Below are 14,178 nucleotides of genomic sequence, written 5' to 3' on the forward strand. Positions count from 1 at the left end.
CAAGAGTTTATACGACTGCAGAGTACGAACAAAATATTCGAAATCACACGGTACGAGTGTTGTGCCAAGGAGATTTTTTTTTTGTGGCTTTTCCGCAACTTTGCGGACAAGCCTGTATTTTTTTACATAACCAAATGACGTATCCACCTTCAAAATGTGTCGTACCATGTGGGAATTGCAATCATGGGGCCAAAAGGCAAGATGACCATTTTTTTGGTAAGAGACCAGTTGCATGTATAGGAACTGTGATGATTGTGTTATACAATTTGTCTTGCTGTGCCGATGGTTTATTTACAAATACATGTACCTGTATAGGCCCTATTCATTGAAATCGAAACTAGACTGAAATTAAAACCAAGGACATTTCTGTAAAATGTTTGGGCAATTACATTATGCATGCATGAGATTAGTCATGAAATAAATCTGAGCTGTGAATTTACAATGTGCATGGAGGCCTAATTGCTCCTCTGTTTTAATTTGATTAAATTACACTAATTTGAAAGTTGAATTCAATTTACATGTTCAAGCAGTTTGTTCTTATTGATAAACTGAAAATTTCTACTTGAAACACAACATTAGAAAGCAAAGCATCCTTGCAACAGTTTACAAAGTCTATAGAATTGCTTTTCAAAAATAAAATGCACGAAAATAATTATGCAGACGAAAATACATGGTTATCAAATGAGATACAGAAGAAACTTAAAAGGCTTGTAAAAGCAAGAGTATTTTTAAACCAATAAAAAAAATCTCATAATCTTGAAACATTTTGCTCAAATAAATCAGGGAAAGAGGGGCCAGGAATCGCTCAGATTTTACCACAGAGCATTTAGAATCCAAAGTTTCCTGGGGCCCTTAAGCAGTCCCCGGACCACACAACGTATGACATTCGCGCTCCGCTTTTGTCCTCGAGGCAGATGTCCCTTCGCATTGTTGCAACAGTTGACAAACTAACTCTATATAATTCACTTTCAAAAATGAATTGCAAGAACATAATTATGCAGACGAAAATACATGGTTATCAAGTGAAGAACCGATGAAACTTAAAAGACATACAAAAGCAAGAGTATATTTTAAACCAATTAAAATTTCGTTATAATCTTAAAAATTTTGCTCAAATAACTTGGGGCTAAGGGAAAAGGGGCCAGGAATCGCCTGAGATTGCACCACAGAGCATCTAGAATCCAAATATTCTGGGGCCCTTCAGTGGGCCTGGACCCCACACCGTAAGACATTTGTGATATGCGCTCGCATATAGTCCTCAGAGCAAATGCCCCAACGCATCGCTGCAACAGTTTACAAACTAAGTCAATACAATTCCTTTACCAAAAATAAAATGCAAGAAAATATGAAGACGAAAATACATGGTTTTCAACTTTGAAGTACGTACACCAGTAACTTACAATTTGTAAAGCAAGAGTATATTTATAACAATCCTTATGATCTAATAAAATTTTGCTCAAATAATTCAAGGGAAAGGGGCCAGGAATCGCCTCAGATTGCAGCACAGATCATCTAGAATCCAAAATTTTTCGGGGTTCTTAAGCGGGCCCCAGACCCAGTGCCGTAAGGGCTTCGCGCCCCGCGCTCACATTAGTTGCTCCAAAGGTGTGCCCCCTGTCTAAAGAAATCCTGGATCCGCACCTGTATTCAGACATCCACAGGTTGCTTGGGAGTTTGATCCATTGTGGATAGTGGCAGGTAGTCGATAGGAGCTTGAGTGGGACTCTCATTCTCTCCATCATCATTGCCCTTGACGCAAAGCTGGAAGCTTCTTCCCTCTGTTATACCAGAAAGTAAACAAGAAAAATGTGCTGTAGTTGAAAAATTGTAGCACATTAAGGAACTGTGGCACATTTTTTTTTTTATGGACAATGATCAACTCGCACATGTTATTCCAACCAAAAAAAACCTCTTCTCCAAACCTCTGAAAGTGTTTTGTTTTGTTTCGGGCACAGACAGATCCACTTGGAAAGCAGACTGGCTCGCGGTCGGCACATATATTGATTGATACTGATTGTGGGGCGGGAACCAGTGATAATTCAGTAACTAATTATATTGGCTGATCTTTTGGGGGTCAATTTCTCATTCACAAGTGAATAACTTTTGAAGTGCTCGAAAAATAGCAATTTAGAAAAGGAATCTATTATTCGGGATGAAATAGCATGGGAATGCCACTTCCAAACCTCAGCCCAAGCAAACGATGAGAAAAAGTGATAGGAGAGTAAATGATTGTAAAACTTACTGCCAAAGTTCTCTCCATCCTGAATGGTATCAGGCAGACTGTATCCCATGGTCTCTGGGAGTATCAGAGACAGGACTCCAGCAATGATGGCGCTTCCTCCAAAGACACAGAGAGGTAGTGGTTTCCAGTACTTGCCCAGGATCAAGATGATAGGACAGAGGATGCCACTAACACGAGCCATCATGGAAGATGTACCCATGCCGATACTCCGGATGATGGTTGGATAGATTTCAAGAGAGTAGATGTAGATGTGACCGAATGCTGCACTGATTGCAAATTTGCCGAACATGTCAACTGCAGCTCTGGCAGCTCCAAGAGGAATGAAGATTGTAATGAGGCAAAACACTCCACCAAAGATGTAGAAGGCAACCAGGGTAATGCGTCTGCCAAAACGGTCCATCACGTACCAACAGAAAAGATAGCTAGGTATCTCTATGGCTCCAGAGACAAAGGCAGCAAGGTAATCATCTACCCCCAAGGCAGAGGTACTCAGAGATAGTCCGTAATACACCATGTTGACAACAAACCAGTCAACCCAACGGATGAGAGTTTTCTTGCGGAGGTTGGGAGTGCGGATCAGATCAAGTTGGGTGACAGGGATGCAAGAAGGTTGCTTCTTGTCTTCGTTGCTGTCTTCACTCAGTTTGTCCAGTAAGTCTTCTGGAGCCTCGGTACCATTCACTTTAGCTATCTTTTCAATGATTTTGGTAGCTTCTTTGTATCTGCCTTTTGTTATCAGCCAGCGAGGAGATTCAGGGAACACAATGATCACAAGAAAAGTCAGGACGAAAGGGAGTGATATAGCTAACTGTAGGAGGCGCCAGTCTCTCAGAAGGAATGCCAGAAGGGACAGAATCATGTAACCTACAGCAAAGGCTAGAAATAGCACAGTTGTTGTACCTACACGATTTTTAGGACCAACTATTTCAGAAGCTAAGACATATATCATGAGATTTCCACCATAAGCACAGGCTGCTGTAAAGAAGCGCATGGCAGCGTAGGCAGTAAAGTTGGGCACAAAAGATGTAACAGTCGATGAAATTGTGACAAGAATGACATTTAAAATAAAGGTCTTTCTCCTACCAATCCAGTCACCCACAGAACCCCACACCAAGGAACCAACTAGCAGTCCTGCAAACCAAACTGACTGGGCATAGGCAGGTAGATCCTGTCTGTCACAGACCAAGCTGAAATCTTCATTAATGGTGGACTTGTAGCTCGAGTGATCAAATTCTTAGCCAGCATCGCAGGAGACGACGTCCGTTGAATTAAAACCTGTGTTTCTACCAACGTCTTCATCATTCATGGCATACCGCTCACACGAGGAGTAGACTTTGTTTCCATCATCATCAATCTCATAGGGAATACTGTAGCTCTTCTGCTCTTCCTGACACTCAGCCAGCTGGAGTTGGCTGCAGTTGATCATCTGGCTGGCTGGTACTGCACACCAGTGATCGGTGTTAGCAGCCAGGAACACTGCCCTATGGAGTGAAATGCGGTTGGAATCTTAACCGTAAACAAGGCAAACACCAGCAGTTTCTGGTACTTGCCAAAAGGCCCGATATGATTCAAAATGTCCTCGTAATGCATGTTGAATTCTTCAGTACTTGACCAATGTGTTGGCAAGAGTCGTGCATTAAAAGTGAGAGCTGAGCCGTTGCATTTGGAGGGGTGTTTTTCCTTTAAAGTCTAAACCAACTACAGTTACCGTTACCTTTTGAATGCAATCTGTGTATAGGACCTGTATGGCATTGTTGAACCAGAGTATATTGTTGTCTGGGTATTAGGCCTATATCTCTCAAGCATAAAAGGCTGTGGTCATTTGAAGGACAAATGTACATAAAATCTGGGTTGACTTTCTATATTATTTGTCTGTGCAGGATGAGTGTGCTAACATCTTTTGTGACCTCCTACAGAGCTGTAGGGGAAAAAGGTCATGTAGGGGAAAAATGCGACACAAGTGTTCTGGGTATCACTTGTAGTTCATGCATTCATTCAATGGAGAAAACAACTTTTTTTTGGCAGAAAAATTGTGATAAATTTGTTTTTAATAATAATAATTGAAAACGTACAGGCTTTTAACTCCCACCAATAAAACCTGCTAAAATTCAATTTTTTTTCCCAGTGTTTGCAACAGATTTTTTTAGCAGCAACATATTAGTAAATTCTGTAAAAATATATATCAAGTATATTGAGTGACAATTCAAAAATAGCTTTTTTTTGAATATCACTTTCTCAGTTCGTCAAATAATTTATTCAATCATTTTCAAACTACCCATATTCACAACCGTCAGGTTCACATTAACTAAAAAAAAGAAAACAGCCCCCCCCCATGAAACCTTGTCGCTGAGATTTTGAGTTTCTAAAAAAATTATCATTGTTCTACATGACGCCATGGGCGTCAATCCTGGGGGGACAGGGGGACTGGTCCCCCCCCCCCACTTTTTGAAGGGTGGGGGGCACAATATCAAATGTCCCCCCCCCCAGATTTTTGAACTCGTGTCTCATTTACAGGGCCCTATTATGTACTACAATGTATCTTTTGTTTAGAAAATATTGGTTAAAGTGGTCAGAAATTGCCTCAGATAGCACCACAGAGCATTTAGGATCCAAAATTTGTCGGGGCCCTTAAGCGGGCCCCGAACCCCACGCCTATAGCTCAGAATTCTGGTAGCTGATTCAATGACTCCAACCTCGAAAACAATGTTCAAAAAATTTTCTTATGCCTTTAGCTGAGAAAACCTCGAAAAATATGTTTAAATTATTATCTTTTGTGCTAAGATAATTTTTGGTTAAAGTGGTAAGAAATTGCCTCAAATCACACCACAGAGCATCGAGAATCCAATTTTTTTCGGGGCCCTTAAGCGGGCCCCGAACCCCACGCCTATAGCTCAGAATACCGATGGCTGATTCAATGACTCCAACCTCGAATACGATGTTCAAATAATTATCTTTTGCTAAGAAGATATTAGTTAAAGCATGGAGGAAAGTGGTAAGAAATTGCTTCAGATCACACCAAAGAACATCTAGAATCCAATTTTAACGCTTCGCGCTCGCATCAGTTCTGATCAAGGTATGTCCCCCCCCCCACTTTTGAGAAGCGATTGACGCCCCTATATGACGCCCCCCCCCCATGAAATGTTCCAGCCCCCCCCCCCACTGAAAAATTCCTAGCTACGCCACTGTATGAAAGATATTTCCATGCTTTATCGGTTACCCGAAAAATCTGAATTTGACTTTTACCATTTTTTGTCCTACTACACAGGCCCCTCGCCAAGGGGTGGCCTAGTGGGGCTGGGCCCCCCTTGGTGAGCACTCCCCCCCCCCACCACCACGGCAAAAGTCATACATAAATGTATTTTGTATTTTTTATGGTAGTGGGCCCCCTTATTTGATACAATGGCCCCCCTGAAGCTAACCAAGATGGTTAGTGACCTCTATATTTTCCTTCTAAAAATATCCTCCTAGCCAAGATGATTAGTCACCTCCATATTTTCCCTTCTAAAAAATATCCTCCTAGCCAAGATGGTTAGTCACCTCCATATTTCCCTTCTAAAAAAATCCTCCTAGCCAAGATGGTTAGTCACCTCCATATTTCCCTTCTAAAAAATATCCTCCTAGCCAAGATGGTTAGTCACCTCCATATTTCCCTTCTAAAAAAATCCTCCTAGCCAAGATGGTTAGTCACCTCCATAATTTCCTTTTTTAAAAATATTCTCCTAGCCAAGATAGTTAGTCAACTCTATATTTCCCTTCTAAAAAAATATCCTCCTAGCCAAGATGGTAAGTCACCTCAATATTTCCCTTCTAAATAACATATCCTCCTTTAATACCAAGATGATTAGTTACCTCCATATTTTCCCTTCTAAAAAATATCCTCCTAGCCAAGATGGTTAGTCACCTCCATATTTCCCTTCTAAAAATATCCTCCTAGCCAAGATGGTTAGTCACCTCCATAATTCCCTTCTAAAAAAAAACCGCCCTAGCCAAGATGATTAGTCACCTCAATATTTCCCTTCTAAAATATTCTCCTAGTCAAGATGGTTAGTCACCTCCATATTTCCCTTCTAAAAAATATCCTCCTAGCCAAGATGATAAGTCACCTCAATATTTCCCTTCTAAAAAATATCCTCCTAGCCAAGATGGTTAGTCACCTCCACAGTTCCCTTCTAAAAAATATCCTCCTAGCAAAGAGGATTGATCACCTCCATAATTCCCTTCTAAAAATATCCTCCTAGCCAAGATGGTTAGTCACCTCCATATTTCCCTTGTAAAAAATCCTCCTAGCCAAGATGGTTAGTCACCTCCATATGTCCCTCCCAAAAAATATCCTCCTAGCCAAGATGGTTAGTCACTTCCATAAATAAGTTTTCTTCACTATTATCCCCATTATCTCCATCTCAAATATCTATATAGATTAGTTATTATCATTTTAAATGTTCTATAAAAATTATTTATTACCATAATCGATATCTCGACATGCAAATACATTTTTGCAACAAACTGTCAGGTCCAAGTCACGACTCTCTCAAACAGGCCGCCTCATCCCCGATGTTTCATCAGCACTCAAAGCCAGATAGACACTGTCCTCCTGTTGAAAAATCCATTTCGTTGAAAACAAATCTACTAGTTTTTTTAAGAAATTAAAAATATTAATATAATAATAAAAAAAAAATAAAAAAAAAATAAAAAAAAAAATTAAAAAAAAATTAAAAATTCAATTTGACAAAATTTAATTTTAAATATTTAAAAATAAATCATATTATTGTCAATGACCGTGTATCTTATAGATGCCTCTAAGTATCCATTCTCTTTGTTTTCTAATTCATAGTCTGGCATGCGTTTTTCACCCATTCTCACGCTGTGCTATTAACCCATGTTCCTTCACTGACTATCCCTCTTGCCGAGTATGATATATGTCTATATCTTTTATAAATAGTCGTCATGCTCATTCAAAGGCAAATCCTTTGAGAGGTCGAAATCTCCTTGCTACCACGGTGTCAGATTTAACGTTTGATATACCGTGAGGTATATCTAGGTTGTGTAAACTTTAGGTTACTCCGATCTTAACGACAACCAAGTTAACGATCATTAAATAAGAATTATTGTTAGTCAGCGCTCCGCTAGCAGTGGACAACCGACTTGTGTAGCCAAATATGTGGAACCTTGCAGGCTGTGTGTGCCTTGTTGCCCCCCCCCCTCCCCCATCATAAATGCTTATACCCTAACCTTCCCAAATCCTCCCAAATCCTCTTTGCAAAACGGAGGATTTTGCAGGATTGAGGGTATGGCAAAATTGTGTGGCTGATTTTGGAGGATGCACTGTGTCAAGATCTTGGGCCGACCTTGTGTTGTTTATGCTAATTTACATGTAGGCCCAGATTATACTTGAAATCCTCCGCACTGCTCCAGGCTGTCACTGGCTCTGCCTCAACGTATTGACAGTGATTGCTGGAGGGTTTTGCAGGATTGATGAGGCAGTGGTCATCCCCCTTCCTGGGGACCACATTCAAGAAAGAACAAAGGATTTTGCAAGATTGAGGCTGTATGCAATGTTCACATGCCTATAGGGAGTTAGGGTTAAAATGCAAAAATCATTTGGAAGGTTTTGTTCGCATGACATAAGAGGGCTCGCTCATATGATACATGTACCGGTACTCTATATGTGGTGCTATCAATGTTGTACTTCTCAGAGCTCAAGGTGCTTCATGCATTTCACATTACCCTTGAGATGGTTAGGCGTGTAGTTGTAACCGACAGTAAAGATATGTAGAATCATTTGCTTTTCATGAATTTGTTTGTTTTATAATTACATGTACTAGCATGATGACGTGCTTAACGCGGCACCTGCTAGCCGAATTGAGTCGTAAAGCCCTCAATTGAGGTGCAGTCAGGTTTTCGAAATGCATTTTCATATCGTACAAATTCGTAAGATCAACAGTTGAAGGGTTACACACTATAGTATTACTTTGACCTTCATTTACATGTTGACCCCAAATGGGCTTGGTAAACCTTGGTGAAGCAATTGTTCAACATTTTTCATCATCAACGCTATGTTTTGCGTAACAGCGAAACGTTTTTGAATGGTTTTCATAGAGATAATGTTGTAATATTTCACTATTCAAAGTGTCAAAGAAAGAAATAAGCCAAACAAGGAAAACAAAACAAGTCATTTATTTTCCCCGTGCCAACCGTGTCTTTAGTCTGAGTATCACCCGTTATCCACGGAGCCATCTCTTGTCTTATGTCTGATATGTCAAAGCATGCAGATTTATGCAAGCCGCGCGCCAGCCAATCGGAGTCGACTTTACTAAATCGTGACGTCATTTCATCCCAAAATCAGGACTAACGCTGTGATTGGTCAATTCGAATGCAGCGTTTTGTAATACAACACAAGCCGGGAGCACATTCGCGTAACATTATACCGAGCGCCGCGCGCCTTTACAATTTGTTTTTAAATCCATGTCTATGACGCGCAACGGGTGAATGACCGAAGACCCGATAGACCTATAGAAAGCACCTGCTGATTGGTCAAAATCTAGGAAGTCAAGAGGCGGGGTCTTGCCTAATTAATCAGCAAATCTGTTCACGCATAATAGACCACGGCATTCCTATTACATAGACTACTGTGTCTTCAGAGGACAGTGAAATCAAAGCATGAGACCTGCATACACAGGATACCTCCCATTAACCCGTGCATTTTGTGCGTGCCTCCTGACACTCCTTAAGCTTTTTGCCAAAGCATTAATTGTGACACACAGACAGACAGCTAAGACAGACAGTGTAGGATCTTAAGATCAGAGTCCCTCCGCTTCTTTTCAGAACCACACATACTCACAATTAAGAGATTTATTCACATGGTGCTACCGCAAACTTATCTTTCCATAGTATCTTTCCACCATGCAAACCTTCAAATCTGATCTTAGGATTGATAGGATTAAAGGTGTAAAGGCCTTCAACTCCCGTAAAAAGATTTTACTGAAATTCAAAATTTGCCCCCGTATTTGTTGTAGAATTTTACAGCAGCAAAAATAGTCTTCTGTAAAAATATATTTAGTGAAAATTCTAAAAACAAATGTGCTCAGTTCATCGACTAATTCACTCAATTGTTTTTTTTAATTACCTATTTAACTAAAACCATCAAAGTACTCATTAACTACTGAATGAACAGAAGCAAACAAATTTCCACAATTTTTCCAATATTTGCAAGCATAAAAAAAATACTACAGTTGAATTATGAAATACCTTACTTGACTGTTAGTGAATAATAGCCTCAAGCATCCAATGGAAATCATGGCACCTGGTGTGATGTCATTTTCAAGAAAAGTGGAATTTGTGTATCAATTTCCAACGATGGTCGGTCGACAATCGTTGGAAAAAAAATGACTTGTTTCAAACACTGCCCCAAATTTACCAAATTTAGTTAGTCCACAATTTGCAGCGACAATAGTCTTCTGTAAAAATTAATTTTTGCCTGTTAACGTTTTGCTCAGTTCATCAACTAATTTACTCAATTATGGTTAATTACCCATAACTAAAACCATCAAGTATTCATTAACTACAAAAAAAGGGGAAAAAAAGATTTTCCACAATTGTTGCTGGTCCCTAATACCTGTACATATGGAGATGAAAGGTAATTGTATACAATATTTGCAAGCATAAAAATATTTGCAAACATAAAAATATACTACAGTGGAATATGAAATACCTTACATGTACTTGACTGTAAGTGCATAATAGCCTCAAGCATCCTGTGAAATCGTGGCATCCGGTGTGCTGTCATTTTCAAGAAAAGTGGAATTTTTGTATCAATTTCCAAAGATAGTCAGCCAACAATCATTGGGAAAAAAAACGAGGATTTTTGGGGGGTTGGAATGAAACATACAATTTGTAAATCACTTAAGTGAAATAAAAGTTTTTGTTCAAGAGCATGGGGTACGCAACTCTAAAAGAATAAAAACCATAAAATGCTTTCCCAATATTTTTTGGATTAATTATTTTGTGTTTGGCTTTGGCCACTAAGTTATAAATACATAACAATCTCAACTAAGAAATTCAGCTTTAGCCTTTTCACAGTACGTTTATATTTTGCTTAAAGCTTGGAAACATCTAGACAACAATTTTAAATCAGACAATTTTTTTTAGAAAATTACCAGCATAATACAGGTCACTTATCGCCCTTAAAATAACATGTTAGTTTGGAGAAAAAAAATATACAGGGTGAGTTTAAAAAAATGAAACCCAAATGTCAGGACCATTGTTTTAGTGAAGTTCTCCATGTAGTGCTTTCAAAATCTAGGATATGAAAGCCTAATTCAAAAGCTTTCTTTTAGTACAAGAATCATTCAAATGACTCAAGTAATTTTCAAGTTACGGAATTTTAAACACAACCACTGTTTTAAAGTTCTGTCCATGGATCACAAATAGGTAAGTGTTCTTTCAGCAAAACGAAAACAAATCACATATGTGTGAATTGATTTCGTTTTGCTAAAAGAATACACAGATTTTAAAAGTGCTACAGGCATAACTTAACTTAAACAATAGTCCCAAGTCCCGACATTAAGGTTTTAGTTTTTTTACTCACCCTGTATAAGCAAGCTACACAAAATCACAACTTCAAACCATTTTCCCTTTTAAAAATAACCAAAATAATTTTTAAGAAATAGTAAAAATGCATAAACCAACCATATATGTATCAATTAAGTTAAAACAACACAATATTTTAAACCATTCAGACATCCACAGTTTGTTTTGGAGTTTGATCCATTGTGGATAGTGGCAGGTAGTCGATAGGAGCTTGAGTGGGACTCTCATCCTCTCCATCATCATTGCCCTTGACGCAAAGCTTGAAGCTTCTTCCCTCTGTTATACCAGAAAGTAAACAAGACAAATTTGCTGTAGTTGAAAAATTGTGGCACATTTAGGAACTGTGGCACATTTAGGGTCTTTTCAGAGAGTACATTCGATGAAAGTTGCGTTCCCCATGCTCTGCAATAAAAAAAATTATTTTTTTTTATTAATAATTTTCAACTCGTACGTTTTCTTCAAACCAAAAAACCCTCTTTTCCCCTTTTTTTAGAAGTCTCCAAACCTCTGAAAGTGTTTTGTTTTGTTTCGGGCACAGACGGATCCACTTGGAAAGCAGACTTGCTTGCGGTCCGCAGATATTTTGATATTGATTGTTGGGCGGGAACCAGTAATAATTCAGTAACTAATTATATTGGCTGATCTTTTGGGGGTCGATTTCTCATTCACCAGTGAATAACTTTTGAAGTGCTAGAAAAATAGCAATTTAGAAAAGGAATCTATTATTAGGGATGAAATAGCACGGGGAATGCCGCTTTCAAACCTCAGACCAATTAAAGGATGAGAAAAAATGACAGGAGAGTAAATGATTGTATGACTTACTGCCGAAGTTCTCTCCATCCTGAATGGTATCAGGCAGACTGTATCCCATGGTCTCTGGGAGCATCAGAGACAAGACTCCAGCAATGATGGCGCTTCCTCCAAAGACACAGAGAGGTAGTGGTTTCCAGTACTTGCCCAGGATCAAGATGATAGGACAGAGGATGCCACTAACACGAGCCACCATGGAAGATGTACCAATGCCGATACTCCGGATGATGGTTGGATAGATTTCAAGAGAGTAGATGTAGATGTGACTGAACGCTGCACTGATTGCAAATTTGCCTAACAGGGCTACTGCAGCTCTGGCAGCTCCAAGAGGAATGAAGATTGTAATGAGGCAAAACACTCCACCAAAGATGTAGAAGGCAACTAGGGTAATGCGTCTGCCAAAACGGTTCATCACGTACCAACAGAAAAGATTACTAGGTATCTCTATGGCACCAGAGACAAAGGCAGCAAGGTAATCATCTACCCCCAAGGCAGAGGTACTCAGAGATAGTCCGTAATACACCATGTTGACAACAAACCAGTCAACCCAAAGGATGAGAGTTTTCTTGCGGAGGTTGGGAGTGCGGATCAGATCAAGTTGGGTGACAGGGATGCGAGAAGGCTGCTTCTTGTCTTCTTTGCTGTCTTCACTCAGTTTGTCCAGTAAGTCTTCTGGAGCCTCGGTACCATTCACTTTAGCTATCTTTTCAATGATTTTGGTAGCTTCTTTGTATCTGCCTTTTGTTATCAGCCAGCGAGGAGATTCAGGGAACACAATGATCACAAGAAAAGTCAGGACGAAAGGGAGTGATATAGCTAACTGTAGGTGGCGCCATTCTTTCAGAAGGAATGCCAGAAGGGACAGAATCATGTAACCTACAGCAAAGGCTAGAAATAGCACAGTTGTTGCACCTACACGATTTTTAGGACCAACTATTTCAGAAGCTAAGACGTATATCATGAGATATATACCGTATGCACAGGCTGCTGTAAAGAAGCGCATGGCAGTGTAGGCAGTAAAGTTGGGCACAAAAGATGTAACAGTCGATGAAATTGTGACAAGAATGACAGTTAAAATGAAGGTCTTTCTCCTACCAATCCAGTCACCCACAGAACCCCACACGAAGGAACCAACCATCAATCCTGCAAACCAAACTGACTGGGCATAGGCAGGTAGATCCTGTCTGTCACAGACCAAGCTGAAATCTTCATTGATGGTGGACTTGTAGCGTGAGTGATCAAATTTCCAGCCAGCATCGCAGGAGATGACGTCCGTTGAATTAAAACTCATGTTTCTACCAACGTCTTCATCATTCATGACATACCGCTCACACGAGGAGTAGACTTTGTTTCCATCATCATCAATCTCATAGGGAATACTGTAGCTCTTCTGCTCTTCTTGACACTCAGCCAGCTGGAGTTGGCTGCAGTTGATCATCTGGCTGGCTGGTACTGCACACCAGTGATCGGTGTTAGCAGCCAGGAACACCTGCCCTATGAAGTGAAAGGGAGGTGGAATAATAACCAAAAACAAGGCAAACACCAGCAGTTTCTGGTACTTGCCAAAAGGCCCGATATGATTCAAAATGTCCTCGTACTGCATGTTGAATTCTTCAGTACTTGATCAGTGTGTACGTGTCAGCATGAACAGTATGAGCTGAGCTGTTCCATATGGAAGGGTGTGTCTCTTTACCAACCACCGTCCTTTTAACCTAGAGATGAATCCATCAGTGTTACTCAAGCATAAAGTAGTCAAGCACTGTAGTCTGCATTAGCATTGGAAATACAAAGACCTGATTGATTGAAATGATTTTCATGCTTTGGCAAACAACAGCTCAATACTAATCAAGAGCAACATACATCACATGGAGTTTTTGGCTGTTAACCTGCTTTTATAAGCAAGACTTTTTTGTGCTAAGCATATTTTTTTTGCTTAGCAGCGCCGTGAAATTGGGCCCTGATCTGTTTGTGCCCAAAATAAAAACTTTTTTTTTTTCCTCCAAAGGTTGCAGATGTCCAACAAAGAAATATAATGAGGGTTTTGTTGAGGTTGAATTAATACATACAAGTTGGAAATTTATTAAGAGAAAACTCTTGAGATTTAAACCATGAAATGCTTTTTCAATATATTTTGAATTTATTATTTTTATGTTGGCTTTAGCCACAAAGTTATAAATACATAATGATCTCAACTAAGAAATTCAGCTTGAGCCTTTTTACAGTACGTTTATATTTTGCTTGAAGGTTGGAAACATCTAGACTTCAATTATAAATCAGACTATTTTTTCAGAAAATAACCAGGAAAATACAGGTCATATATCTCCCTTAAAATAACATGTATGTTTGGAGAAAAAAATATACAGGGTGAGTATTAAAAAACGAAACCCAAATGTTGGGACCATTGTTTCAGTAGCGCTTTCAAAATCTAGGATATGAAAGCCCAATTGTAAAACAGTTAAAGGAATGGTTAACACGAACACTGTTTTAAAGTTCTGTCCATGAATCAGAAAAAAGGTCTGTGTTCTTTCAGCAAAACGAAA

The 14,178-nt window shown here is 39.4% G+C and overlaps 1 protein-coding gene across 1 annotated transcript; it reads right to left on the bottom strand.

Annotated features, from left to right (window-relative positions):
- Positions 1–1,510: 1,510 nt before the first annotated feature.
- LOC119743561 (organic cation transporter protein-like) lies at positions 1,511–13,404 on the bottom strand. Its single transcript, XM_038219983.1, has 2 exons — positions 11,651–13,404; positions 1,511–1,778 (listed from the first exon to the last, which is right to left on the bottom strand). Exons 1-2 carry the CDS (start codon positions 13,239–13,241, stop codon positions 1,648–1,650), a joined length of 1,722 nt encoding a protein of 573 aa, XP_038075911.1. The 5' UTR covers positions 13,242–13,404; the 3' UTR covers positions 1,511–1,647.
- Positions 13,405–14,178: the final 774 nt, after the last annotated feature.

The sequence above is a fragment of the Patiria miniata genome, unplaced genomic scaffold, assembly GCF_015706575.1.
Source record: "Patiria miniata isolate m_02_andy unplaced genomic scaffold, ASM1570657v1 HiC_scaffold_6, whole genome shotgun sequence".
Classification (NCBI taxonomy): domain Eukaryota; kingdom Metazoa; phylum Echinodermata; class Asteroidea; order Valvatida; family Asterinidae; genus Patiria; species Patiria miniata.